At 39.5% G+C, this 27,571-nt stretch overlaps 4 protein-coding genes across 11 annotated transcripts in view; all 4 read right to left on the bottom strand.

Annotated features, from left to right (window-relative positions):
• Positions 1-1,168: 1,168 nt before the first annotated feature.
• On the bottom strand, positions 1,169-3,058 carry LOC148417384 (alpha-2-HS-glycoprotein-like). Its single transcript, XM_088426029.1, has 7 exons — positions 2,852-3,058; positions 2,279-2,383; positions 2,114-2,198; positions 1,766-1,935; positions 1,557-1,673; positions 1,370-1,450; positions 1,169-1,300 (listed from the first exon to the last, which is right to left on the bottom strand). Exons 1-7 carry the CDS (start codon positions 3,056-3,058, stop codon positions 1,169-1,171), a joined length of 897 nt encoding a protein of 298 aa, XP_088282155.1.
• A 2,239-nt stretch (positions 3,059-5,297) lies between these two features.
• Positions 5,298-9,550, bottom strand: LOC148417383 (ras-related protein Rab-11B). Of its 2 annotated transcripts, none has more exons than XM_088425407.1 (5): positions 9,415-9,550; positions 7,838-8,033; positions 7,562-7,755; positions 6,084-6,242; positions 5,298-6,012 (listed from the first exon to the last, which is right to left on the bottom strand). In XM_088425407.1, exons 1-5 carry the CDS (start codon positions 9,452-9,454, stop codon positions 5,867-5,869), a joined length of 735 nt encoding a protein of 244 aa, XP_088281533.1. In that variant the 5' UTR covers positions 9,455-9,550; the 3' UTR covers positions 5,298-5,866. The 2 variants fall into 2 exon arrangements, with proteins under 2 accessions (XP_088281533.1, XP_088281534.1); XM_088425408.1 differs by having other exon boundaries at positions 6,084-6,164.
• Positions 9,551-11,962: 2,412 nt separating this feature from the next.
• LOC148417382 (spindle assembly abnormal protein 6 homolog) lies at positions 11,963-23,024 on the bottom strand. 2 transcript variants are annotated; one of them, XM_088425844.1, is made up of 17 exons: positions 22,868-23,024; positions 22,335-22,472; positions 21,371-21,431; positions 21,164-21,243; positions 20,995-21,099; positions 20,073-20,241; positions 16,429-16,494; positions 16,203-16,322; positions 15,944-16,135; positions 14,267-14,461; positions 14,114-14,203; positions 13,429-13,608; positions 13,134-13,215; positions 12,997-13,070; positions 12,858-12,922; positions 12,709-12,785; positions 11,963-12,614 (listed from the first exon to the last, which is right to left on the bottom strand). In XM_088425844.1, exons 2-17 carry the CDS (start codon positions 22,394-22,396, stop codon positions 12,559-12,561), a joined length of 1,674 nt encoding a protein of 557 aa, XP_088281970.1. In that variant the 5' UTR covers positions 22,397-22,472; positions 22,868-23,024; the 3' UTR covers positions 11,963-12,558. The 2 variants fall into 2 exon arrangements, with proteins under 2 accessions (XP_088281970.1, XP_088281971.1); XM_088425845.1 differs by lacking the exon at positions 22,868-23,024 and having other exon boundaries at positions 22,335-22,499.
• Positions 23,025-23,874: 850 nt separating this feature from the next.
• The window catches only part of pip5k1ca (phosphatidylinositol-4-phosphate 5-kinase, type I, gamma a), a 33,133-nt gene continuing 29,436 nt past the window's right edge, over positions 23,875-27,571 (bottom strand). For all 6 annotated transcript variants that reach the window (XM_088425714.1, XM_088425713.1, XM_088425716.1 and 3 more), the window contains one exon: positions 23,875-26,969. In XM_088425714.1, coding sequence (XP_088281840.1) covers positions 26,967-26,969 — 3 coding nt within the window. In that variant the 3' untranslated portion in view covers positions 23,875-26,966. The remainder of the gene's footprint in view (positions 26,970-27,571) is intronic.

Here is a 27,571-nt window from a genome sequence, read left to right as displayed (position 1 = left end):
AATAAATCATGAATTATAATTATTGATCTTTCCACAAAAAAAAATCAATATAAAGCATCAGATCTGTTCTCAGAAAGAAATAACTTTAAATGAATAAACTATAACTATAAATCTTTGACAAAAATAATTAACTTGACAGTTTAACAAGAGATGTCAAGTTGGGTCGAACTGTTCTAGTATGGAGGAGAATCTGGCTTTTTTTTAAATAATGTATTTGAATAACCTACTGAACATAACTTTTTATGCACTTATGTCCCTGAAACATTTCATTACTTCAATAATGGTTTTTAAAGAATTTTTGCATGATTGTTTTATTAAAATAGAGCACCCCCATTTGAGAACCAACAACTTTATGCTTTGTGACAGACAATTACAGTATTCAGTCATCAAATAAAGTGTGGTTTGGAGCACGTCATCCTGCGATTTCATGAGCGAGAATCGTTCTCAAAGGTTATTAACAGATAAGTGAATCATCTCAGCTTTTTTACTGTAATTGAAACATGAATCAGCATTCATAATCGTTGACCATTTTGACCTGATTAGTCGCCTCGTGATGAAAAGTATCACTTACATAAAGTATGTCACTCGATGTTCTTGACTGACAGCAGTTGCTTGAGCGTTACTGTCCAAATAAAGCATCAACACTTCTACTGTAACTGTTAAGAACATTCATCAACACACAAAAAAAAAATAAATAAATCAGGCTTTATCACAGTCAGAGTCTGTAGTTGTGTTAAGTTATGTGCCTATGGAGTAACCTGCAACTCCAAATATAAATATTTGAAAATCAATATAAAATCACGAATTGGACGGTCACAATGTATATAATTTAATGTATTGATAGGATTCCACTTCAGGGTTGGTATGCATCAAGTGTTTTCCAAAGGGAAGAGATTTTTCAATTTAACTGCTGTGTGTTTTTGCCAGAAGTCTCTAGCGGTTCTAGCTTTCTAAAATGAAGCAACTTCCCAAACCATTGGCCCCAAGTTTCCATAAATGACCAAACGCTTCATTTCAGCACCAATAAAGAAAAAAAAAAAAACAGGCACTACTATTCAGAGATTAAGCAAGTGAACACTAGTCTAACTTGAGGGTGGGGGGGGATTCATGTTAGTAAATCAGACAAGTGTCAGTTTCTTATTTTTAATTCATAATACTCAAGTTGACATCACTTAAGAGGAAAGGGACAAATATGGTGGATGGATGGATCAGGTTGACCCAGCCTGGCCTTGCAAATGCGACCTTCATGACTTTTATGGAACAAAAGCTGGCACTCAGGTTCTGGCACCATGTTTGGATTCTGTAGAGATGAACAAAATGCATGCTTTGTATACTTTAGAAACCAATTTAGTACTTTAGGTAAACTTACCGCCGGTGGATATGTTTCACAATCAAGTTCTCCCAGTTGCTGAAGATAGTTGTCATAGGAGATACGGCAAAATGCATGACGCTTTGGGGGAAGGGGGGAAAAAAAAAAAAAAAAAAAAAAAAAAAGTCAAATCCAAAAACCATGAGCGCATTTATCATCTTCAGCCATTATAAGAAGGCAAACTCACAGCTTTGTGAAAACAGAGAGGCGTGCAGGTACCCAACGAATTTCTGGCCTTTCCTGGACACACCGCCTCCACTAGGGCAAACTCAATGAATGTCTTAGTGCCGACTGTTGGAACATACTGCCACAGAAAAGGCCATTTTTTTTTTTTAAATTACATAATGTGACAGCAAGCAGTAGGAGAAAAGGGGAGGGGGGGGGGGACTTCCTTACCCCAACTGCAACATGATCCACTTCCATCGGCACGAAGTAATTCAGGTGTTTGTTCTGTTGGTTGAACTTGACCGTAGCCTTTTGCACAGCCTGGACAGCAATCGGGTTATTCAGAGGCAACGGTCTAGCGCAATCAACACAACTGTCCCCTGACTGCTGATTGGCAAACTCTGTACAAAACAAAAAAAAATTAAAAAGGAAAGGCGTGTTGAGTGACCTTAATTCTAGAATTAGTCATATAAATTTGACGCAATGGCATCTGCGTCAATGAAAAAACGGTTAAGTTAGTTTGAATTTTTTTGGTGTGGTGGGGGATTCATTCAAACTATTGCGCCTGTGTGTTTTGACCTCGTCTGGTGGTGCAGTCGTGTTTGAAAACGTGAGGTACACCCTTAAAGTACCAAATCCAGATCCTGCAGGCGGCCACCACACCCTAAACACATACAACACAATTATGTCAAGCGCTACGCAAAGCAACAGTCATCTTTCATTACCAAAATAAAGAAAATTTACCCTATTCAGCCAAACCCTACATTGCTCTTCAGGTTTGGGATTTGTAAAGTGACATTGGGTCTGCACCAGCTTCACATTAACTTCAATGTAGCAACCTCCTGAAACCTGGAAAGGCAAACCGCAAGGTGGATGCAAGCGTTAGTCAAAACTATCATTAACATCAACGTTGTATTTTATTACATCTTTCTCAGCAGTAAAATGTGATTGAGCTTTTTTTTTTTTTTTTACATGGAATTAAACACCTTGAAAACCACATTTTGACACTTTCTTACATTGCTCAAGGTCAGACAATCCAACAATTGACTCATTTTACAGACACATGACCAAAGACAGTCGTCTGGCAAGCTGTGATTGTTCATTACGTGAGCCTTGAGCACATGACATTTTCAGTAAGTGTTTGAAATAAAAAGAAAAAAAAAGGTATTAGTTGTAGAAGCAAAATAATTTGCAAGGGCGTCAAAAGACAAAGTATTAACTTGTTATTGCTGGAAGAAGCAAAAGAGGTTTTATGCTCTTTAGTTAAAAAGTGTATCCCAATGATGTAACCAATTCAAGTGCATGCTAGATGCTAACCTGATAATAACTGCTGCTCTGGATCTCCCACAACTTGAACTTGTAACCATGCTTGTGCTCTCGATTGATGTGTTTAACACCAAAAGTCGCCGCCATCGCGTCCCCTCTCTTGTCACAGACGACCCTTGGAAAAGACTTATCCGCTAGTAGGCCCGGAAGAGCCGCAGCGCACCACAGGAGAACGGCAAAAAGGGGAGCCCCCATCATGAAGACCTAAAATGTAGAAGAGCAGCAACGACACTGAAAGAAGACCAAACATGCACCGACTTTAAGCAGGTTGAGGTGCCTTGTCGGCCAATCAGAGCGGAGGAAAGCCTAACACCTGTGTCTAATTAGTAGTGGGTGCGCTTTCAATCAGTCGCATGGACATTCCTGTTTCTAATTATTGTACCCGTGCAGCCTTGCAGTTTATGGGTAGATATGTTCACATTTCCATTACTGTTTTTTTTTTTCTATATCATCTTATTGTTTGAGTCAGAGGCGTCCAAACCGTCAACATTTTGTGAACTGCGGCATATGCAAAAAATAAATTTTAACATGACCCACAATGCCATTTCAAAAAGTAACAAACGGGTTTGATGGTAGACAGTAGACACTGATACAAGCATGAAAAAAAAAATTCAAAATTCATTTATTCACTTTTAACATAAATCCTTGATGAAGCATTTTTTTTTATTCAAATAACTAGTGTATAATGTGCTAAAATTTAGGTATGAAGGCGCCAAATCAATTGCTTGGTTTAATGAATAAATTCCTAAAGTCATTGATTACTTTGTGCTTTATTTTAGGTGTTAAAATAATGCGAAGGTAATTAATTAGTTTAACGCCCAGGGGAATTTTGACACAATTTGTAGATGTTTTTGATGTGTGATATTAAAGGAAAAGATACAAGATACACACACAAATTGTCAAAACATGTGGACTTTCAAAATGTCGTTTTGACATCCCTTCTATCTAAATGCTTGCAAATCGGAGGCCCGGTGGTACACCCTCCAGATGTCAAATTTGTCCAATGTACTGTCATTAAAAATGAGAAATATTGTCAATTTTGGACATTGAAAACTGGCTATTTTATTGCGCATTTCCCCTTTCCTTTCAACGGCTACTTATGAACAGAGCGCAATAGAAATATTTGTGTTCGAGACCCGCTGGCGGACATTTGACTTGTGACATTTGCAAGCCTTTCAATGACTCTATTCAGTGGCTCAGCCTGACTCCCATAATGCAAAGTTTTTGCTATGCATTGTGGGACTTGTAGTTGATAAAAGGCTTTTTGATCCAAGAAGTAAATGTCACAGGAAAGCTTTTATTTAGCTGCAGGGAAGCGTTTCATGCAACACGTAACCTTATATCTGCAAATTCCCTTCTACAAAATCTGCAGCAGTGAATAACTAACATTTTTTTTCTCATAATACGAAAATTCTTCAAAAGGAAACAGCCTATATATATGTAAATATACACATGTAAGGATAGGGCTGATGAAAGTGTGCCTAAGCTAGGTGATATTAAACCCAGGTTAGTGAAAAATTAATAATTAATGAAGTCATTAATACTTAACTACTTGATTACTTTGGTAGTCACCCAGCATGCACTTAAGTAATTGATTACTTTAGGTCCTAAAAGAACTAATAGTTTGACTACTACATGTATTAACGTACGGAATGTAATTGATTACTATAAATGTATAAACTTTACGCATTTAAAAGTCTTCATATTATAGACAATGAGTAACTAATGTGGTTGCTTTATTGATTTTTGTTGTTTAATAGGTTTAAGTTAAAAAAGCAAAAAAAAGTGTCCCTTTCGTCTATGGATTTTTCTGAATATGGACCTCAAACTAAAAAGTTTGGAAACCCTCTTTACGTTAAACATCACAGGCAGAAAATTCACACATGCGTGCCTGCTGATACGTTTGACACTATTGTTCTGTAATGCATAGATTTATTTGTCTACCATCTTTGCACGCCCCACTACAGGTACCTCAGCAAAAGTCTCTATGACGCGTGTCACTCTCCAATGGAATCTTATCATCTTATATAAGTTAAATGGAAGGTTCTATTTTATTAAAAAGAAAAAGGCCACCATGAGAGTATGTTTTTCCCCAATATCTTTGTTGATAAATAAAGCAGGTCGTTGTTATAATCATCTCCAAGAAGACGCAGTTTCGACAAATATTCCCAATTTTGGTAATGTATCTGATTTGCTGCTGTTTCACAGATGGAGGAAGCATGCCTGCTGACTAAGTGCTTGTCGATTCTTTTTCAAGGAGCAGCAGTTTGCCTTTTAGACGTCACAATTTCTTGAATGACATTAAAAAAAAAAAAAATTTGCAGCAAGAAGTAAAAGTTCCTGTAATATCACATCACTTTTGTAGGGTGTTAGTCCTAAACCCTCTGCAGGTTATTTTGCTGGGAAACACTGAATGATGAACATACAGCTCCAAAAATACATTTGTCATTGGCTTTATTTGACGCATCAGCAATTTTCACAAGAAACATCTCTCATGCACATCCTTCCCTGAATACGTTAAAACAATTACTGGATGTTGCTCAAGAGTGCATGTGAATCATTTTACCATTGAAATGTTACCAGACGATAGCGGTTTGAAAAAAAAAAAAAAAAAACAACAACAAAAAAGAATCATTGTAATGGCTGGACATGTAAAAGTGTGCTAGCGGATCGATCAAAAGCTTTTAGCAACATTAATTCACTCACATTTGATTCATTGAATTTTGTAATGCAGCTGCTCATTGATTGCATGTGTTTTGCTTTGGTGTGTGCGCGCGTTCAAAACTGGATGGCTTTCATACTTGTGAGTCAAGACAGTCACGTCGGCTCTGCTTCCGGGCATCGCGTCTGCTCAGAGAGGGGAAGTGGAAATCCACTCTTCCTAAGTCTGGGGATCAAAAAATGCTTCGCATCCCCTCGCCGTCGCCGGCAATGCGACTGGGTCAATGGGAATGGGATTGAAGTCAAAGTGAGGAGGAAGGAAGGAAGGGGGAGGGGGAAAAAAAATCACAAGCTCTGGCAGCACGCCATTTTGTTGCCCCTCTGTCCGTCAGTGGTGGGCGGCACGCTGATATCCACCACGTTGTTGCCCGGCGACTCGTCGTGCGCCGATCTGTCCGATATTTGCTTTTGGGACACGATGCGGTATATTTCTGCCATGGAAACAGAAAAAAAGTTTTGACATTTTTTGGGATGGATTTCAAAAAGAAATTCTCTCTCTTACCCGTGAGGATGTTCTTGAAGGCTTCTTCCACATTTGTGGAATCCAAAGCCGAGGTCTCGATGAATGACAGCGTGTTCTTTTCTGTCACGAAGAGAGCAGAGCTGAGATCAGAGTTAAGGTTTGCTTTGGCTTTTGCTTTCCTTTGGCTTTTTGCATATGCTGTGATGCCAAGAGCAAAGAAGTGATATCCATAAAAATGAAAAAGGCATTTATGACAATAAAGGAAGGCAGAATGGGATCAAAACAATTCAAAAATTTATCACCGGAAAGAGTGAGCGGTTTAATATTATTTTACTATTCATTCTGGTTGACTTCTCTTCATTCTTGAAGGAACTTTATAATGTTAAAATCAGAGGTGTATTTTGGATAATTGATTAATTTAGATACTATTCATGATTTCAAATTGTTTATATATTTAAAGTCGCCTGGACTACAAAAATACCATTTAAAATTTAACAGACATGCGAACCTATCAACAAGCAAGTCATTCCTGGCATGATTAGTCACCAATCCAAATTCAAAGTTTTTACGTGGGACGACCCTTTCCTCTGCTGGTAAATTTACAGGTAATGAAAAATTGTTGAAAACAGGCAGATTAAATGCTGATTGTGTTTTCTTTTTGTTTTAACACCCTAACACATTGAGATATAAGAATAGGACAACAACCTTTACGCCATCCCCCCTAGCGCCCCCCAAAATATAAAAGAAATCGTCACCACCTGCGTTACCCGTTTGTTACTTCACCCAGTTAAATCTTCTAAATTTCTGAGAAACGTTCAAACTGCCAGATAATTGGGAGCACGTTTTAGTAAACACTCTCAATAGGCAGCAAGCATACGTACTTGCACACAGAAGTATCTAGCTGAGTGCTCGAGCATTAGTATGCAGTAGCTACTATTAAGAGAGATAAAGTGTCTTGTACTAAGCAACACTTTCTCCTCTTTGAAGGTATGGCTGGGATGTCAACTTTGGCATGTGTTTCAAACTAAGAAGCAATTGCTTTTTAAATTAGATGTGAATGAATAAATTGCTTGCAGAGTTGAGCAAAGACTTCTGGCTTCTTCTGACTCCTGGCTCTTAGCCAGGAAATGCAAGATAGAAGTTTTAAAATTCTCGCCTTTAAAAAAGGCATTATCAAATGAAATAGGCTTAGCAAAACCTTTATTTTTATTTGAAGTGTATGTGACATATGACGTGGTCAAATTTTGTTTTATGTAAACGTCTTTGTAAATGGTTTCGGAAAGAATGGTTCTAGAGGTTGAAGGCATTCAAAGACCATTATGTGTATGCCTCCTAGTGGGCTTGATTGGGTATTGCAGGAAATAATTAGTTGATGGACTGACAATTAAAGTTTGGGTAAACAAAAACGACAGACCAACAACAATTGAAGGTGGACAGGACCAGCAATAAATGTAAAGTGCCCACTTAAGCAAGTTTGCCAAAAAGCTTCTCAGGGTTGATGAATGAGGTGAATTTACCGGCGAAAGCCCGCGCCTCGTCGGTGGGCACGGCCCTGAGGTGTCGCAGATCGCTCTTGTTGCCCACCAGCATGATGACGATGTTGTTGTCGGCGTGGTCCCTCAGCTCCTTTAGCCAGCGCTCAACGTTCTCATAAGTCAGGTGCTTGGCGATGTCGTACACCAGCAGAGCGCCCACCGCTCCCCGGTAGTACCTGACGCAGGTAAATAAGATCAACTCCTCTCCTCGGGAACAAAACGTTTCGCCCCGAGCCGGGGAGAAGTGGGGATACTCACGCCGAGGTGATGGCTCGGTAGCGCTCCTGCCCGGCCGTGTCCCAAATCTGAGCCTTGATGGTCTTGCCGTCCACCTGCAGGCTGCGAGTGGCGAACTCCACCCCGATGGTGCTCTTGCTCTCCAGGTTGAATTCGTTTCTGGTAAAGCGCGACAGCAAGTTGCTCTTACCCACCCCGGAGTCTCCAATCAGCACAACTGCAAAACACCATGCCAAACCACAACTACAGGGGTGCAGAATACATGGAGTTTTCTCAAAATATTTGACATCTTTTCAAATTTATTGAACAAAATAAATGGCTTGCATGGGATTTTTTGTCGAAAAAAATGATTTAAGTACTGTTTACCCAACAGTATTTGCGTGTGCACAGCACAGGAGTTTAGATCTCATCTTGTGTTTCCTGGAAACTGATTATCTGGACTCATCCAGTGACTGCTGAGAAAGGTCAGCCGATGACAGGGGAAAGTCTTTGTGACACCAAGGGACAGTCTTGGATTAGCTGCCCATGATATCGGCAGACTTTGGCAAACAGCTGGCATTCCACTCAGAGACTGCCACCACCACCTTGAGACCTGACCTGGTATTCTGGTCCTTGTCCATGAAGAAGGTGTAAAGGATCAAACATATTTGGAGGATTCCATGGAGGAGGCTTATGAGCTGAAGCATCAGCAGTATGCCAACCTCGCTGACAAAGCAAGGCAGCGCAAAGCGAAGCAAGGCAGCTGGACCACTTAAATCCAGCCGCCTCTATGAATAAATACCCTATGACCCAGAGGAGAACTACTGAAGATGCGTCCTGTAGATTTAAATTTCTACAACCTCCATCAAGTCTACCGTTCACCAACAGTAATCGGGTGTGCTCGCACAGAACTGTATATCTCATCTTGTGTTTCTGGATACTTAAGTGTGCAAACTGAGGCACAGACATGCTATAATTGCTACTAACAGCCCAGGCTAAACTTACCGGTAGTTCTTCCCCATCACACAAAAACAGTAAATCACAGAGTCATCATGATGACAAGAATAATACTCCCCCTGCAACAAATACTACCTTCTTATTAATGAACTGGTGAAAAGAGAACACAAAACGGATGAGTGTTCACTTTGTTTTTGAGTGACCTAAGAGGCTCATGGACCTCCGAAGCTTCATTATGGTTATGTTAAGGTTTTGAAATATTTACTTAGATCAAGTTGGCCGCACAACTGACTGCTGGAGCGTGTTTTGCACCACTATTGCAAGGTTAGTGACGTCATGCATGTGCTGACTTCTACGGCTGGTGACATAGTAGCCTCCACACGAGTTAGCTAGCTACTTAATGCTGTATGTAGCTTGTTTCCTTGAATGCTTGAGTACACGGCGAGTCGACAACGGTAGTCAAAGTATGAGCTAATAATATTAAGTAAACTCGCAATATGGAGTATTTCTTTTCTTTTTTCAGCGTTGGGGAACTTGCGTTTCCATTTCCCCAAAGAGCAAGCTAACTTTAGCCGTACCGTTGGATTGTGTTACTTATGATACACTTAATAACGACCACCCGCAACAAACGTTGCTATTAAACCTCTCCCAGTAGGCCTTACCTTTGAATAAATAATCGTATTCATCATCTCTGTTTCCCATTTTTTGTGGAGCGTCCTACTGTTACTTTTCCAAATATTGCCCAAGACACAAACTCCGCCTTCAACGCGGACAACTATATATTTGCATGGAGGACATAAGTTTCGCCCAATTAGAATGGGTACATGCTTGATTGACAGCTATATTGACGAATCGGCTGCCCGTTTGTTTGTTTTTTCATTTCAACGTTTGCGAAAAAAAAACTAGTTTTTTTTTGTGGACATGCTGACGAAACTTTAAACAATCTGTTTTTTGAATGTAATATCACAATGGCAATTTTGGTCAAACATGCTCCATGTGCTCCTAAATCTTCCTAATATGTCATACTGTTTTTCAATGAATATGTTATATGTTATGAAAATAAGAACAAGAGTTTTGATATGTAGTGAGTTTTTTCATTTTGTTCGGAAAATATTTCATTCATAAGCAAAAATGTTCAGCCTCCAAACAAACTTTTCCTCATTTTCTGGTAGAATTTAACTCTTTAACTCTTACTTCATAAATCCTAAGCCCTTGTTAATAATACAAAGAATAAAACATTTCGTGATTGCTATGATAAAATATTAACTGTGCCTCCTGACATTTGATGAAATTTTTCATGGGAGATCATTTATTTGCTGTTGTATTTATTTATGTATTTATTTGTTCTTCAATCAATCAATCAAATTTCTTGTTCTTGTTTATGAATTGTTAAATCAATTGTCAAATCAATTTTGTATGACAATATTTACAGTGACACGTGATGATTTTTTTTGATAGCTTATTTATTTTTGAATTTATTATGTATTAATTTTATTCTCTATGATTTCTTGGAAAAGACTATATACAGTACTATGGTCTACTGTCTTTCTGTAGTAGCTCTTGTGTATTGTTACATGTTCAATGCTTGATAAAGTCTGTAAATTGAATATTTAAATAAAGTTGTATTTAAAAAAAACACGCCTGGATATGAGACAAATACGCAAGCGAGTTTGAATGTTCAAAATTTGATTTCGGAATGTCTTAAGCAACCGTGAACGAACCATCACAAATCCCTAACTTGAATGCGCATTCACTGGTATCACTACCTTTGTCAACACTTGGAAACATTGGCATTTCAGTCAGACAGGTGCTTAAATTCTAATGAAAAATAAGACTAGTGTGTAAGATTTAGACCGTTTTTCATTCCGCATTTACCATTGTCCGTAGCTGTAACAAACAAGGCCGCCCCTGGAGAAGTGCCACCCCCGCATGTAATATAATTTAATGAGAACTAGACCTATGATTATATTTAACACTGTTGGTCATCAACATGACATTCATTTGCAAGTTTGTGAAATTTACAATCATTTAATTTATTCCTTTTTAATGAAAGACGGTCTAAATCTTAACCACCGTTCCTTTAAATCATTGCGGATTGAATTTATTTTTTATTCTGAAGTGAGAATCCTGCTGTTTTTCTTCTTCATTTCCTTATCTTTTGCAGTGACTGCCTTTTTCTTCTTACTGTCTGAACATCAGAGCAGCAAAGCTGTTCAAGCTGTATGTGAGCAACTGGTTATGTTAGTGATACCATTAAAAAGTTCTCCACAAAAAGACATTTATTTCACACAGTGTTGTTTGTATGACCTTAAAATGATGTTCTTGATCATTGTTGCCGCCGTTTTCATAATGTCATCATACGTATAACATTGACAAGATCCACTGTCATTGGCCTAGATTTATATTTGCAATAGTTTTTGTGGGACTAATCCAAGTACTTTGCTCTTTCCGTTTCAGTGTAAACAGCGCAGCTTCCAACGAGATTGAAAAAGTTGTCTTTCATTGTCAATGGCCACAGTTTATTTCATCGTCAGTTGATAAAGGATTCTTGCACTGAGGCCAGTGTCGTCATCTTTCCAAAGAAGGGTGCAACCAGCCATACTGCTCTGTAGAGAGGAAACCCATTCAGATGAAGATAATAATAATGATAGGTAGGCTACAAAGAAATTGGGGTGGCGCCATGTTAAAGAATGAAGCGCTTCAAATATGCAGTCAGTCCAGGCAACAGAGGTTGGCTTGGGCCTCCAGCTGAATTGCGGGTTAGACATGTAGGATGAAGGTGGTCTTCACCTTCTGCAGCATCTGCATTCCTTCCAACTGCGCAGAGCAACTCTTCATCATTTTACTCTGTTCAATTCTTTGCACTTCACTGCACTCCTTGCAAAGAATCTGTACATTGGCACTTTCCTTCCTCTGGATATTTGTGTTTCATTCTATGCATTTCTTTCATCTTATCACGTGTTCTATTCAAAGTATGGATTTTATGAACAAATGGAAGAACGATCCTTGAAAAAAAATCCATTCATTTCATGCAGTTTAAGAAAAAATGCTATACTGGAATACACAGGGACCCAAACAGGAAATTGTTAATTGATACTTCTTTATTTATATCTATATATATTTATTTATATCTTTGTTTAAACGTACATTTCAACAATAAACATTTTTACCCCCGCTACTCTTGAAGCATTGGGACCAGGTCGGCATGTATTGCAAAAATCGACATATAATTGACACAAACTCTTTTCAAGTTACATAGCGTGATATTACCGGCCTGGCTCACTTGAAAAAAGATTTTTCTTCCATTCTGCCTCTGAGCTGAAATGAGTTTGACACCCCTGGCGTAAGAATGAGGGGCTACAGCAAAGACTCCACGGAGTCCCAGCCTGCTCTCGAAGGATGAACCCTTTCACATTTGTCTCAAATGCGTTGTCGTATAGCGTCATCACGGTGGATATGTTTACGCACGTTTCAGCCGACCATTGTTTATTCCAAACGCTAGGGAGAACGCACGTATGAGAATGGGTGACCTCAAATCTCGTCTCGTCCTTTTTCTTTTTGCGGGGAGACACTGAGGCAGTGGCGTAATTTTCTGATTAAATTTGAAGAAAAAGGTTTCATCCGTCACTTTTTTGCATGTCATATTTTAGAAGGAAAAATAAATAGCGAGAAAGTGGTTGTACTTTGAGATTTTTTTTTTTTATCTTTTCGAACAGTGATATTTTAACAATTTTCTTCAACATGTCATATTTTGGCACATTTTCATTTTTTTTTTCTCTTTGGAATTCCAAACTATCCTGTCACTCCTACCCAGGGAAGTATGCCGATGCCACGGAAGACTTGCTGCGTCGGGGCGGCAACTCTGACAGGGAGAGACAAGAATCAGCCGTTTAATGCGAAAGACATGGTGGGATGGCGTGCTATATCGTGATGCCGCAACCATTGTGTGATGTCACCTTTGGGAGGAGCGTGAACGGGGCCGCTTTCCTCCCCCCTCCCAAAGTATTTGGCGTCCAGACCGCCGACGCTCACTCTGTTCATGGCAGAAAGTCCCACTGTTTTCATTTTAATTGGCCTTAATGAAGAACAAGTGGACTCAACTCACGTGCGTTGACGTTGAAGGACGTCCGGCATGGCGGCGTATGCGGCATGAGGATAAAAGTGCGCTTGCTGGGGACAAAGCAAAATATGAGTGACAGCCAGCGCTCAACACCGTCCAAGACCACGACCGCGCTCTCTCTTACTTCCGCCGCCAAGTTTTTCTGAACCATCTCGGCGAGCTCCCTCTCATTGAGCTTCTTGTTCAGCCAGGAGATCACTGACGATGACAATGTGACTAGTCACGCAGCTGCGCACCACAAACAAAATGGATGCTCCTCACCTTCCTCGTTTTTTTGCAACAACTCCTCTTTCTCGGCTAGCTTATGTTTGCTCAACTCCAGCTGCTCCTTAAGGGTTGCAACCTGAAAAATGTGCACACAAACAGAAATGGGCAAACAAAAGCCCACACACACACGTATGTAAAAGCACACACTTGTGTGAATGCAAATCCACATAACAGTTGTTTGTGGCAAAGAAGTCGTCAGTAGGAGCGACAACATAAGACGGCCGGCCTGCTGCTCCAGAGGAGCGACGCACCCACGAGTGTGGATCCGCTGGCACGGGTTGCGTCTCACCTCCTGCTCCTTGTGGTGGACCTGTCGCCGAGCATCTCCTGCTTCTTCCCGGGCTCGCTCCACTTTGGCCGACGTCTCGCCTAACAAGTTCTCCTGGCGCTGCATCGCAACGCTCTTGATTCTGTTCTTCTCCAGCTCAACTCCCAGGTCGCCCTGATATTTCTTAATGATCTCGAGGCTCTGAGGACGTCGACAGATGTCACATAAACACTCTGCAACATTCAAACTCTCGTTCTAATGATATTAGCCCTTTGTAGCAACCCCCCCGTTTTTTTTTTTTACAAAATTCTGCATGGTTTCATGAGACGGTAAATGCCGCTCATTGCTGGGAGTAACTCAGATATCGTAACTGCACTGTTAATTGTCTAGATAGAGCTCTGACTCCCATGAATGTATCATGTGGAAATGAATGACATGGGCAAAGACATTGCTACGTCCACCATGTATGACAACCAGACGAGTCCAGTCCTTGAGGGCCGGTAGCCTGCTTTTTTGTAATGCTTCCCTCCAAGCACACCTGGTTCATAGGATTAGGATCATTCTCAAGCTTCAGCAGAGCTTGCTGAAGAGCTAATCATTGGAGTCAGTTGTTCTGGGGAGAGAGGAACCTGGAAAACACAAAGGACTCCGGCTCTCAAGGAACGGAGGTGGTTTTCTGCTTTTTGTTGCCCTCTGTGTGACAAACCTTATTCAGATCTGCCAAATAAAACTCTACTTCAGCTTCAAGTTTCTGTATTTGAGCTTCTTTGTCGTCAAGGCTCTTCCTGAGGGATTCCTGCACGAAGGAAGGTACTGTAGTGAGATGCAGCCTTCTCAGGTCAGAGTAGGTGGCACCAACCTCCTTGTGCAACGTGGCCACGAGATTCTTCTGGGTTTGATTCATATTCGTATTCATTTCTAGGGCATCCTGCTCCAGCGAGGCCACATGCGTCTGCAAGCGCTTGGCCAACCCTGCGGAATCTTGCAGCGCTGCGTCAAGGGAGTCTTTTTGATTCTGCAGTGATGCCAGCTGCTGCTTGGCACAGTTGCGCTCCTACACACACACACACACACACACACACACACACACACACGCACACACACACAAAGTCCACTGTGACCTCTGTCAAATACCCCTTATGAATTTTGTTTGCTAAAGTCCTTGTTGTCCAACAGCAAGTTGTACATTCAAAAATAATGATCATATTTGGGCAGTTAACCATCGGGCAAATTAAATGCTTGATTTAATTAGAGCTGCAAAGATTAAACGGCAACTGACTGATAATGAAATTCATCGATAACCGTTTTGTATCATCCAATAATCATTTTGAGACCTATTTTAAACTTACTTTAATCTTTCACCAGTAAATATTCTCCTAATTCAGTCATTCTCCAAGTAAGTAGACTTACCTGTAGAGTATTATATATACACTATATAAGCAATTAGTATAAGTCAGTATATTATATACTATTTGTCTTGTATTAAAACAAAATATTTGCTTTTACTTTGGGAAAATATTAAACATGTTTGCTCTTTATTTTTTTCATTATGGACTAAACCAGTAAGTGAATCTTACTTTGCTTATTGTATGCTTTTAAAAAATTGTGTGGAATAAAGAGATATCAATAAAACCATTAACTGCAATTCATCAATTAATCAAAATAATAAATCGACAGATTGATTATTCAAACGTTATTTGCAATCCTGCCTACTTGTGATTTACCACACAATATAAATACCAAAAATAGTTTAAAGTCCATTTAAAGTAAAAATGACCCCCTTCCACCATTTTTCATTGTATATTGGGGGGAGCACTCACCTGATGTGAAACATACATGGATTTTTACAAGTGACAGGTGGTGGACTGCAGTCTGAAAAGGACTACTGATGAACTACTAACAATGAATCATTGACCAACTACGCCAGTGGCGTCTCATAAGAGCCAGAACTACTTCACGCTCGTCCACTCCATGACACAAAGCACACACAGCTATTGCACTCACTCGCCATTTTCTTTTGTTGCATAATACAGGGCCGCTGCTTGACTTTGGTGGTGTGTTTCATTTTTCCTCATTTAAAATATGTACTCTCACTCAAAGTGTGGGGAAAAAGAAAGCATTCTTGGTACTGTTGTTCAAAAGTTCATTTCAAAGAGAAATTAGTTGTGGACTGTCCTTTAAAAAAAAAAAAAAAATGCACTGGGGTGCTGTGAATAGCACGTCCACTTCACAGTTCAAGGGACCCGGTTCAAATCCGCCGGCCAATCCGGCCTTCCTGTGTGGAGTTTGCGTGTTCTCCCAGAGCCTGTGTGGATTCTCTACGGGCATTCTGGCTTCCTCCCACCCCTAAAACATGCATGGTAGGTGAATTGGACATTTACTAAATTGTCCTGCAATTGGTTGGCAACCAGTTCAGAATGTCCCCCGCCTACTGCCTGAAGCCAGCTGGGAGAGTCACCAGCCAACCTGTGACCCTTGTGAGGATAAGCGGCTCTAGAAAATGGATGGATGGACAAAATAGGCACTGTGGCTATACCTCTATGGCACTCGCCACCTTGGACGTAAGGTCCCTGATGGTGGCCTCCCTTTTGGACGACTTCTCGCTAAGCTCCCAGTTGGAGGTTTCCAACTGGGCCAGACGGCTCTCCAACTGCTGGCTGCTGAGCTGGTGAGCTCTCTCCAGGTCCTGGCGCTGCTGACACATCTGCAGGCGCAGGCGCTCCTCCTCCTGGCAAAGGCCGTCATCACCAGGCGTCACGGGGTAAGTCACAAAGGGGAGCGGGGGGGGGTCTCACCTTGGCCGCCTTCTCCCGCTCAGACCGCAGTTCATCGGCGTGGCGGCTGGAAAGCGAGCTGTTCTTCTGAGTCCATTCTGTACTACGGCGTTCCAGCTCCTTGGCCTTCTCTGAAAGTGCCTGACAAGGCGTTACAATATGGAACCTGAATCGAGTCTCATTTTTAAGACGGACTTCAGGACAGTCCAATTCTGCTTTGGCTATGCCCATAAAAAGAAGGACGAACCTGCTCAGCGTGATTGAGATCCTCTCCAGTCTTTCTCAGTTTGACCTCCAGCGCTTCTTTGTCGGCCTGACACATGAGAAGAAACGTGACATCAACGGCTGATGCTTGGGAAGGTGGCCACAAGCTTCAGCAACTCTCAATGGAAAAGTGGTCTTGTTTCAATTTACATGACAGGCAATTTTTGTTGAAGATGCCAAATAACCAGCCATGCAGGCAAAAATAATGTTACTGGTGCCTTAGACATCATGTTAATATTAAGCCCTTATCCCAGTGAGGAGTGAAACTCTCAATTTAGTGAGATTCAGCAAAGTAAGATACTTTTTGATCTTGTTAGGTTTTTGTTCAAGGTCACAATTGTTTTTAAAATGTTCTGAAATAGTCGCAATCACTCTGAAACTGTCTTCTCTGGTTTAGGTGTCGCAATCGAGTTTTAATGTTCAAAATGACTACCGTATTTTTCGGATTATAAATCGCTCCGGAGTATAAATCGCACCTGCCAAAAAAATGCATAATTAAGAAGGAAAAAAACATATAAATCACGCTGGAGTATAAGTCGCATTTTGGGAGGAAATGTATTTGATAAAATCCAACACCAAAAACAAAAATAGAGAACAACGGGCTGAATAAGTGTACGGTATACAGTCGGCCCCCGGCTTACGAGCACCCTGATTTACGAACAATTCGCCTTACGAGCGTGGATCAGGGAGATTTTTGTCCTCCGCTTACGAACAAACCTCTCGCCTTACGAGCAATTCGACATGCCGGCCATTGAATATGTAGAAATGTTCTCGATTACTTGCGTCAATAAAATCAACAGTATCGTCATCATTAATCATTAGTAGATACTTGTGGCAGTAACGTGAACGCTATTGGTCTTACAACGTCACACTGACTGTCTCACTCACGGTGTCTAAATATATTACCATTTAAGTGTAGTGTTTGTACAGCTAAAGGGAAAAACAGCTGACATGAAATTAAATGTGCCGATTGCAGGACAAAGAATTGTCATTGGTTTAAATGTGTGTTTTTTTTAAATTAATTGTCAATACATTCCAACCGTTTAAAAAGAAAAGTGCGAATAATTATCAGTCAGTCACGGAGATGCGAATATGCTATTGGTCGATTAAGGTCACCCGGTCTCACTCACGGAGATGCTATTGGCCGGCGTCACACGTCAATCACAGAAATGCCGATATGCTATTGGCCGAACGCCTTTATCTAGCTTGATGGGACAGGATGTAAGGAAGGAGAGAAAATTAGTGAAAAACGGAATGTTGTGAAGACTTTGCAAACTTTATCTGTTAGACATAGCTTCTAAAATTACTAGCAGCGGTAAAGAAAGAAATAAGAGGATGATGTTTTAGTATCTGCGTGATTTGTATGGCGTTATATTTGTGCCACAATTACGCACGCGCGGAAAAAAAAATTGAGCGTTGAAAATAAAACTGAGCGAGCGAAAACAGATTTTGAGCGCAGAAAAAAAGTTCTTGAAAAGAAGTTTCTCGCTCAAAATTCCTTTTTGCTCGCTCGCAATAGCATTCTCGCGCTCAACATCTCGCTCTCGTTCGCAATACTCCTCCCTCCCTCGCTCAACATCGCGTTTGCTCAACATCGAGCTCTCGCTCGCTCGAGTCGTCCTCTGCGCTCGCTCAGTTCTGCTCACGCGTTACGTTTGTGCCACAAAACCAGCCAATCAGAGCTTGTAAAAGCACATTGATTGACAGCTTGATATCCAATGAGATTGCTTGTTGTGTTCACCCGGAAGGAGCAAACGAGAGTGCGTCACATCGACATGGGCGGGAGTTGTGGGCTTATATTATTAAAGTACAAAAACTAACAAGGTATTTCTGTCAAATGATACAATTCAGTAATAATAATGATATAAAAGTAATTCTCCAGCCCAAGACCGTGTTGACGCACTCTCGTTTGCCCTTTCCGGGTGAACACAGGGCAAACGAGAGTGCGTCAACGGATAGCGTACAAGCAATCTCATTGGATACTGAGCTGTGTCAATCAAAGTGCTTTTACAAGCTCTGATTGGCTGGTTTTGTGGCACAAACGTAACGCGTGAGCAGAACTGAGCGAGCGCAGAGGACGACTCGAGCGAGCGAGAGCTCAATGTTGAGCAAACGCGATGTTGAGCGAGGGAGAGAGGAGTATCGCGAGCGAGAGCGAGATGTTGAGCGCGAGAATGCTATTGCGAGCGAGCAAAAAGGAATTTTGAGCGAGCAATTTCTTTTTCTGTGTTCAAACTCCATCGGCGCGCGCTCAAACTCTTATCATTACGCGCTCAATAGTTTTTTTCTTGCTCTCAAAATCTGTTTTCGCTCGCTCAGTTTGATTTTCTCCGCTCAATTTTTTTTTCCGCGCGTGCGTAATTGTGGCACAAATATAACGCCATAGATTTGCACCCTGACTGAAAGAGGTTACTGTAACACTGTAAGACCAATAGCATATCTATCGCCGTGTTAACATTGAGCGTTGTACTCTGCCCCCCTCTGCTTACACCCAGCTCAAGTCTCGTCGTTTCAAAGGTAAAAGCTATTTATCCATTGTATTTATTATATGATGCAAGCGTACAGCAGATTATGTCACTCAATTTTAATACAGTATATGTATACAGTGTGTCGTTTTTACCTAAGGCTTCGGCGCGCGTTGCACACATTCACGAATTAACATGGGTTTGGATTGCCCGCTATACGAGCAATTCGAGATACGAGCGTAGCCGCTGAACGGATTAAGTTCGTAACCCGGGGGCCCACTGTACTAACGTTACCTGACTGACATGCCTGGTAATGTCAGTAACGACGTAACAACTCCCCCAACTCGGGAGATAAGCGATGCGCTGCTTCCTCTTCTACGTTGCTTACGTCAGACTCATCGGTGCCATTTTAGTTCAGCCCTTCTCAAAAGCTTTTATAAATTACCGGCAATGTTGAAATGATCAACATAGGCCTAGAGCAGCGCCCTCTTGCGGTTTACTGTGAAAATAACATGTGAAATGATATACGGTAATGTGTTAATAATTTCACACATATATCGCACCCTGGCCAAACTATGAAAAAAAAAAAAAAAAAAAAACACGATTCATAATCTGAAAAAAACCCCGGTAATCCCTGACATGAATGAGCATTCACTGGTATCACTACCTTTGTCAACACTTGTAAATGTTGGCATTTCAGACATACAGGTGCTTTAATACTAATAATACATTCATATATATTTTTTTTAAATCATTGCTGACTGATTTTCTTTTTAATTTTTACTAACCATGCACACATGTACACGTTTTTTTTCTAGCCTAGAAATGGACAAAATATGTATTTTAATTCGGTTCTCAGTCATTTTTCATTGTACAAATAAATATTTAAAAAGTACATAGAATAATTGCTTGATTCAAAACACCTACAAAAAAATTCTAAATTAAGAATTTAACTATCCACATAAATGACTTTAGGTACATATTTTAAGATCCTATTATATTTACCAATGAGCTGGCTTATCCATTCAATTTGAAAAAGTTCTTCAAAATTCAAAAACTACAACAAAACATCGCATCAGTACCCACCACTACTCTGGTTTTGCCACCCGATTGAAGAGAGGAGGCTCTCCTGAATGAAAGTGAGGGTGTGATGGCAAGTCACCTTAAGAGTGGCAAAACAGGCAGCGAGGTAGTCCGCGATGTGTTTGTCAGAGCCCTGCATCAGCCGCAAGGATAATATGGTTATATTCTTGAAGGAATTGGTCTCCATCACGTTCAGGTGGGCAGGGGCATTTAGGGATGCTGAATCACAGGTCAGGAGGAGCTGGAACCTACAGAGCAACAACAAGAAAAAAAAATAACTGCATAGTTAATGGTATGGGGCAGGGAGTTGAAGTTAGACAAGTTCTTCCGGAAAGCAAGTCGGCAGACGACGTCAACCGTTGGCGTCGTTTTTGCGAAGCATGTCAAAATGATTTGAAACACCCAATGGTGGTGGAAATTAAGGGGGGAAATGAATTCAGACCATTTCAAGTATTATTGAATACTTTCCTCAAGAGAAGATAAACTACTGCTGTCGCACTTTCCAATTTCCAATTGCCTGACTGTTGAAGCTCTCACTGTTGATTTGCCAGATTGTTTAGATTATGTTTTTAATAAAAACTAAAGATCATTTCCCCCATTAAAGCTTTGAGGTGTTTTTGGCATTATGATTGTGTGACTGTTGCATTTTATTCAAAAGCCAATCTACTGATGTTGCACTTTCCAAAACAGAAAACATTGAAGCAGCTGCCTACCTGACCATTTGTTTTTAAATTTTAGTGTCTACATCCTCTTACTTATTTGAAAATGTTTTTGTTTTTTTTCAGATTGATTAAATAAACACCAATAAATGGGTTTTTGGTACACAAAAAGATTTGGAGGTAGCAAATGGAGTGAACAAACCCGCAAGGCCAAGTTATTTTTAGCCTAGCTCTACAGCTGTTGTGCTACCTGACGGTGGATCGAAACGAAGCTGTGGTGTTGCGTGCTAGGCAGCGGGTGTAATAGTTGGCGATATTATGAGGAAGTAACAAGTGGATTACCTGGGCTGGCTGCAATTCTGCTCTGACTGACATTTCCGAAGAAGCTGCATCAGCATCTCGGGGAAGGACGCAAATTCGAATCGGAGTGCTTGCTGGGCTTTCAAACTGTACACAAGAATAAATATGTTCATTAAAAAAAAAAAAAAAAAAAAAATCTATTTGGGCAAACCTTTGGAAGTCTTCTTCGGATAATGTGAGGCAGAAAAGAAAACGTGGATCAGCATCATCCGTGAGTCTCACCAGGACGTCCTGATAAGCAAAGAACATAGAGAATGGTTTTCGGATCACGTCACTGACACAGAGTATGGAGTCTTTTTTGTGTCCCTTAAAGTGGTATTATGATGATAAAAGTGGTATATGGAAATGGTCTACTCACTCCTTTGCGGATGGTGCTTGTGCCTGACTGGACCTTAACAGCGACGCGGATGCATTCCTTTCTTCAAAGTAAGAACAAACATCATCATCATACGTTACTTTAATGTCGTATTAAAAAAAAAAACCCTTTAAAAAAAACAAAAAACTTAAAAAAAAACATTAATTGAAGTTAGGCCTCTGAGAAACGATTCTTCTCGATGTAACGATGTAAATAAGCGAAAACGGTGTTTATTAGACATGTTTTTCTATTTTTAAGTCCTAAATTTTCAGGATTTTAGAGAAATTCAGGGGTATGTTAAAATTTTTAGACTTTTTTAGACTATTTTTAGATGTATTCCGGCCCTCTGACAGAAACTATAACTACAATGTGGCCCACGATAAAAATTAGTTAGACATTGAAAGACGACACTAGAAGGCTGATTTTTCTCCAGACGAATAAAGCCTTTCAAAGTTCAATATGGCACGGCCACTTAGGTATCACATGTATAATCACATCACTAATGGCAAGACCAAATTACGACTTACTTTTTTTAATTAATGATGGCATTCTAAATTTACACTCATTGACAAAACTCTTGGCTGATTATTAATGAATTTCCCTTTAAATGAACTATTGTGCTTTATTTTGTCAAATCATTTGCTCTTTTCATCTAAGCCATTTTACCTCAAAGCGTTCAAAGTTATCACACTACCAGCTGTGTGCCGTGCCTGGGCTAAAATACTGTGAAAATGGTGTTGAAGAATATTACCCCAAAACAGTCAACGTAATGCAGGTTTCAGTTAAATTTCATTTTGGCTTAAAACTCAAGCAACAACGCAGGCATATCAACGCACATGAGTACCATAGTCTGAAATGCAACTTCAACCTTGAATCTTTCAAAGAGGACGCCGACACGTCTCGCGTGACTAACTGCCAAAGTGGCAAACATAAATGAAACAAAACGGAATTTGTGTCTGTGCGATACCTTTCTTCGTTGTGTCGACATCGAATGATAACTTGAATTGCTTGGTTGTAGATTGTCTCCATTTTGGACCGCCGAACCGATTGTATTTCTTCTTCTTTGGTGAGCTTTTCTTCTTCGTCGTCCTGCTTCCTCGACAGACTGTCGGAAAGATGTGCAATTTCGCTCTCTATGGGGAGAGCCGGTGGTGCAACACAAACGTCCTTTCGTAGTAGTACTGAATTTTCCGGTGATTTATTTAATGTGTATTTTTTTTCTTCAAATTCATATCCATATTTTGCAGTGTTGCGAATTCACCATATACCATATAGCAAAAAAAAAAACAAAAAACAAATCAAAACAAAATTAAACAAATATGCAAAAAAAAAATCTATGCAAATATAGTTAACACGGTACAACGAGGTTTTATAATGAAATGAAAACAGCATATATGACCTTTTGTGAAACAAAGCATTGTTGCCCAAGTGATTGCCCAATGATTTGCAATCAAGGCCCCGCCATAAAACAGAGTAATGCTCTCGGCTACACACGCTCACTCTCTGGCTTGGAGGTCCACCTATTTCTGGTGTCACTCCGTTTGGCGTCTGTCAATCAACATCACCAAAGGTAATGTTGGTCGGCTGCCTCCATTTGTATTTTATCTCGTAGCCCAGATGGTGTATAGGATTTGGTTTTAGGCTGTCTTTTTAAAGTTAGGCCCCCAGTGGCCTTTTGCAGTTAACCCAGCTTGGTGTGCAACTTAAATGGGTCGGCAAGACAGCCGAATGAGTGGCTGTGTTCCCATTTTCTCCCGTGACGCAAATATCTGCTCCACAGGTACGAATTACGAACACCCAGCCTATAAACATGATTATTTATTCCTGTATAGTATGTTATTGTGTAATTTTTTTCTAATTTGAAATAAGTTTAAAATATGTTTGAAATATAGTCAATAAATAAAATATACAATTAATGTGAACATCAGATCAAAAGTCACAACTATGAACTGATGTATTTTATGTGGGATATTTGTCTGAATGGCAAGGAGTTCTTAAACATATATTTCTATGTGTATTTTTGTTTAAAAAAATCTTCAGTGTTTTGGTGGTAAAATAAAATCATTTTTGCGCACTTTTTAATAAACTCTCTCACAAGATAAAGATGTTTGATGTGCCTCAAAACAATGGAGCTTGCCAAGATGAAGATACATGTAAAAAATACATGTCAAAAAAAAAGAGGTGAAATACAAGTATACCAACTACTTACTCCTAATAGAGACAATTTCTTTGCATACATTCATTTGCAGCAAAACGTGTGATGGCTCATAACGTATTTTTGATACCCGAACCCAAGTTTGAAAGTAACCCTATTTTTTTAATGCACTTTAATCTCATTCTCAGTTGACCCCAAGTGTCCGCTCCTTGTGATGAGATAATAAATGGATTTTACATCTTAACTCATATTCCACAAGGGTAAAATGAACCAGAACCATGTCTAGAGACAAGTGGGTACACATAGAATACAACTTTTTAGAATGAGCAAAAAAAAAAAAAAAACCTGCACATTGGACAATTCATAGAACTGCTTTATTTCAGATTCATACTGATTGAGTCCAAAGACATACTCACTCGTACACGCACGCGCGCACACAAACATATACAGCCATCTATTTATGCTCAGGTATAAATAGATGAATATACACAGATATACATAAATACACATTTCTGATATGCATTATTCATTTTTAAACCATGCTATGTCTTTGTAAAGGACTCTTCCTATTGGATGACACACACACAACACAACACAGCTTGAACAAGTTGGAAGAATCCCTACTGATTTGCATGTACCGTAAATTCACCCCGACTGCTGCATGCAGCTCCATCTCCGTACTGAGGAACGCCACTCAGCAAATTACACAGATTGCAATCGTTTCTCGGCCAAGCAGCAAAAATAAAACCAAAGAAAAATAACATTCTCCATTTCTGATGGAAAATATATCTGTATATCTTTCTTACATATTATGTTTTTTTTTTTTTTTTAATATATTATGTACACATTCTCAGGATCACAATGATGAGAAAAATAAATAGGACCGCACAAAGTGAAAGAAAATCCTCTCATAAGGCAATTTGAAAGAAAATAAGGTGAGGACTGTACAAAATATTGCTGCTCTGTTTTCCATCTGTAATGACAGTTGATTGAATACACTCCATGAGCAATACAGTGCACCAATGGCAGTTACACATAAATAAAAGACAAGTGGCCATTTGTGAAGGTCTCTTGAAATACAACTGAACCACCAGTTGAACACAATCTTGAACAATCTTCCTACTGAAAATAATTTCAATATAATTTATAATCATTTATTAATGCTACAAATTTAGGTAGCGTTTGAGTATTTACAGTCCTATGAGTAAAATAAGTACTGCACGTTCTAATCAAATTAAAGAGAATACTAAGATTATGCCAGTTGCTGGCAAGAACAATTAAAGCTATGAGAAACCCTTTTATCAGGGAAAATACACAAAATGATCATCAATCTGTCCCATGTGACTAGGACAGGGGCTTACAATTGGGGCCCGTTTTCTCAAATTCCCAAGAAAGAGTTTGTCAAAGCTGAGGAATTTGCAATGAACGTTTGGTTCAAAGCAAAATGGCAGATTACACCTCAATATTGATCCTTGAGACTTTTTTTGTTGGGGGCCCCTAAAATACAAACATTTTCATCAGGCTGTGTGCATGCTCACTGTTCTGAAGTCTGACAAGACTTGCTGATATCATACGCAACGAAATGAATGTAGTTTGACTTTTGAGGCATATTTTCCCTCCGCAACTGTTCATAATCTTTTGAAGCGTTCAACTTTGGAGGGTCCATTCAACAATCTCACCAGATCAGCACCACGTTCATTCATATTCAGTATACTCTGCAAATACAGTATGAGCACAGTTGCACGGCTTTTACAAGAAGTCTGAAAACATGGAGCAAAAATGCCACTTGTTAAAAACTCCGCAGTAATGAGTGCTGATTTTCACAATAATGTATTTCTCTAGTTGTATGCTTTACTGCAGAAGGGAAGAGGCATCAACGAGAGGTGAGGCCTTCATTTGTACAGAGGCATTTTTGGAAAACTATGAATGTTTTCATAAATAGTGACAAAATCCGTAAGTCCTTGGACAAGTTGAATCTGCAGTTTGTACTTGATGTTAATTAGGAGTAAAGCATTTGTGAGAGGGAAGGCATTGTTTATTTATTGATTTATGTAATACGATTATATATTTTTATGAAATCTGCCAAAAAGTAGTGGTTTGAAGTGTTTGTTTACTCAATTGAAGTAAGGAAAAGGTTACAATTATTTGAGATAAAGTATTTGTTTGTAGGAGGCCTTCATTTTCACAAATATCCTTTTATAACGAGATACTTCTTTAACAATGGAAATACTAGACTGTACTATTAACCAATATTGCCTTGTTTCCACCAAAAATGGACAGCAGTCTTTATTTATTCGATTGAAAAGACAATAATGAATTTATTGTAAGATATTTGCTGGAAGGGAAGCTTCTATGTTTTTTATTTATTTATATATATATATATATATATATATATATATATAAATATATATAACATAAAACATTTGATGTATAAAACTATAACTTTTATTTTGTTTTTTAATCATCCTCATGGAATGAATAAAGTATCTCTATCTTTTCAATTTAAAGATATTGGCCAGGTGAGTGTATTTGTTCGAATACAATTCATTTACTTTTTAACATTTGATACTATCAGCAAACATTACCAGCCAGGGGTGTCTATTTAACTCATTGTAGATGAGATTATGAAAAGTATGGCGCTACAGCCTGATAGGGGAGAATGTTTTTCATACAAACATGTTTTTATATGACAATTAAACAATAAAATAAAATAAAACAAATCCACCAAAAAAGAGAGAAAAAACCTGAGTTGTGTAATGCTGAATTAAAACACAGGCAACTCTTTGTTAGTGGCAAACTAACAACCGCAGCGGAATGGTCAAAGCTGAAACTTTGAAAATCTTTCAAAATGTGGACCTTTTTCTAATAAATAAAAACAGAGTGCAGAGTAATACACAAAGTAGTTATAGTTTGCAAAACAAAATAAAAGACATGAAATAAAAGGATCGCTGCTTTTAGCCACAGGTGTGTCATTCCTAAATGCCCCGCGCCTGGCAAAATGCGCACATGAGGCAGCCAGGCCAGGCCAGGCCAGGCCAGGCCAGGCCAGGCCATCATTCATAATATAATATATACTATCCACCATGTGACTAAATAGGCTAATGACATGACCCTTTACATATGACTATGGAAACCCACACCAACATATCCTGCTCCAACATACAGTACAGTAGCTACCTCGGGGCAATTGAGGATAAGCCCGTTGGATGTTTATGTGAAATAAGACATATGTGTGTCACATCAAAACATAGAACACACAAGCAAACTTGTACTATGTCACACATAAACACAAGTATCATATGAAAATGGCAGGGACCTTTCTGCTCCGCCAGTCTGTTGCTTTCTCCCTCTATCTTGAGACAAAAAGATTGCGCTTCGACCGCCAGGAGGTTTTGGGCTTCGGCTGGAGGATCCCCTTCATGCTTTTCAGTCACTAAACGGGGTTTACTGAGGGAAAAGGACACAGTGAAGAAATGAAGAAAGCCAACGCAAAGAAAACTCAACAAAAACACCATAAATATGCCGTAGTTAGCAATGCATCTGATCTCATTAGAAATAACATCGGTATATGGACAAAAAACATCACCCTGTTTTTTACTTTTTCTTCAGGTTGAAATGTTTGAAGGTATTGGTGCTCCTGTGTTAATGTTCCAGATCAAATTGCATACAAAATTTAATGAGTAAATAATTTTTTTCAGCATCAAACAGTTCAGTTGGTCAAAAATGGTTCTAGTTTAAATACGCATCGACATGTTTTTTTTAAGGCACTTCAGGTTATTTTTTTTCCCCATTTCAGACTACCTGCATAACCCCTGTAAAAAGTAGTTAAATTTGATTATTAAGTTGATTTTGATTGCATTTTCCCTTTTTTTTAATATTATAAAGGATACAATTTTAGGAATACTTATACAATTTTTATAGTCACTGCTACAAATAGAGGGGCGCAAAATGTTTTCTCCTTCCTAGGGAGGGCTTTAAAAATCATAATTGAGAAGCACTGCAGGGCAGGGCAGGATGCAGAATTCTTAACAACCCATCATAGTGGGTTT

Source organism: Hippichthys cyanospilos, chromosome 10 (genome assembly GCF_059441005.1).
Source record: "Hippichthys cyanospilos isolate Australia breed blue-spotted pipefish chromosome 10, RoL_Hcya_1.0, whole genome shotgun sequence".
Classification (NCBI taxonomy): Eukaryota; Metazoa; Chordata; class Actinopteri; order Syngnathiformes; family Syngnathidae; genus Hippichthys; species Hippichthys cyanospilos.
The sequence above is the reverse complement of the archived record's forward strand: the minus strand, read 5'-3'. Positions and strand labels throughout refer to the sequence as shown.

What these genes read in the sequence shown, in the direction of transcription:
- LOC148417384 (XM_088426029.1), bottom strand. Translation starts at nt 3,058, where the DNA reads ATGATGGGGGCTCCCCTTTTTGCCGTTCTCCTGTGGTGCGCTGCGGCT. An exon ending in TGGATCATGTTGCAGTTGGG is followed by an intron (nt 1,674 to 1,765) that starts GTAAGGAAGTCC and finishes TTTCTGTGGCAG; the next exon opens with TATGTTCCAACAGTCGGCAC. An exon ending in GTGAAACATATCCACCGGCG is followed by an intron (nt 1,301 to 1,369) that starts GTAAGTTTACCT and finishes TCATCTCTACAG; the next exon opens with AATCCAAACATGGTGCCAGA.
- LOC148417383 (XM_088425407.1), bottom strand. Translation starts at nt 9,454, where the DNA reads ATGGGAAACAGAGATGATGAATACGATTATTTATTCAAAG. An exon ending in ATACGATTATTTATTCAAAG is followed by an intron (nt 8,034 to 9,414) that starts GTAAGGCCTACT and finishes GGTGTTTTGCAG; the next exon opens with TTGTGCTGATTGGAGACTCC. An exon ending in TACCGAGCCATCACCTCGGC is followed by an intron (nt 7,756 to 7,837) that starts GTGAGTATCCCC and finishes TACCTGCGTCAG; the next exon opens with GTACTACCGGGGAGCGGTGG.
- LOC148417382 (XM_088425844.1), bottom strand. Translation starts at nt 22,396, where the DNA reads ATGGAGACAATCTACAACCAAGCAATTCAAGTTATCATTCGATGTCGA. An exon ending in GTTGCAAAAAAACGAGGAAG is followed by an intron (nt 13,071 to 13,133) that starts GTGAGGAGCATC and finishes TGTCATCGTCAG; the next exon opens with TGATCTCCTGGCTGAACAAG. An exon ending in AGAAAAACTTGGCGGCGGAA is followed by an intron (nt 12,923 to 12,996) that starts GTAAGAGAGAGC and finishes CTTTGTCCCCAG; the next exon opens with CAAGCGCACTTTTATCCTCA.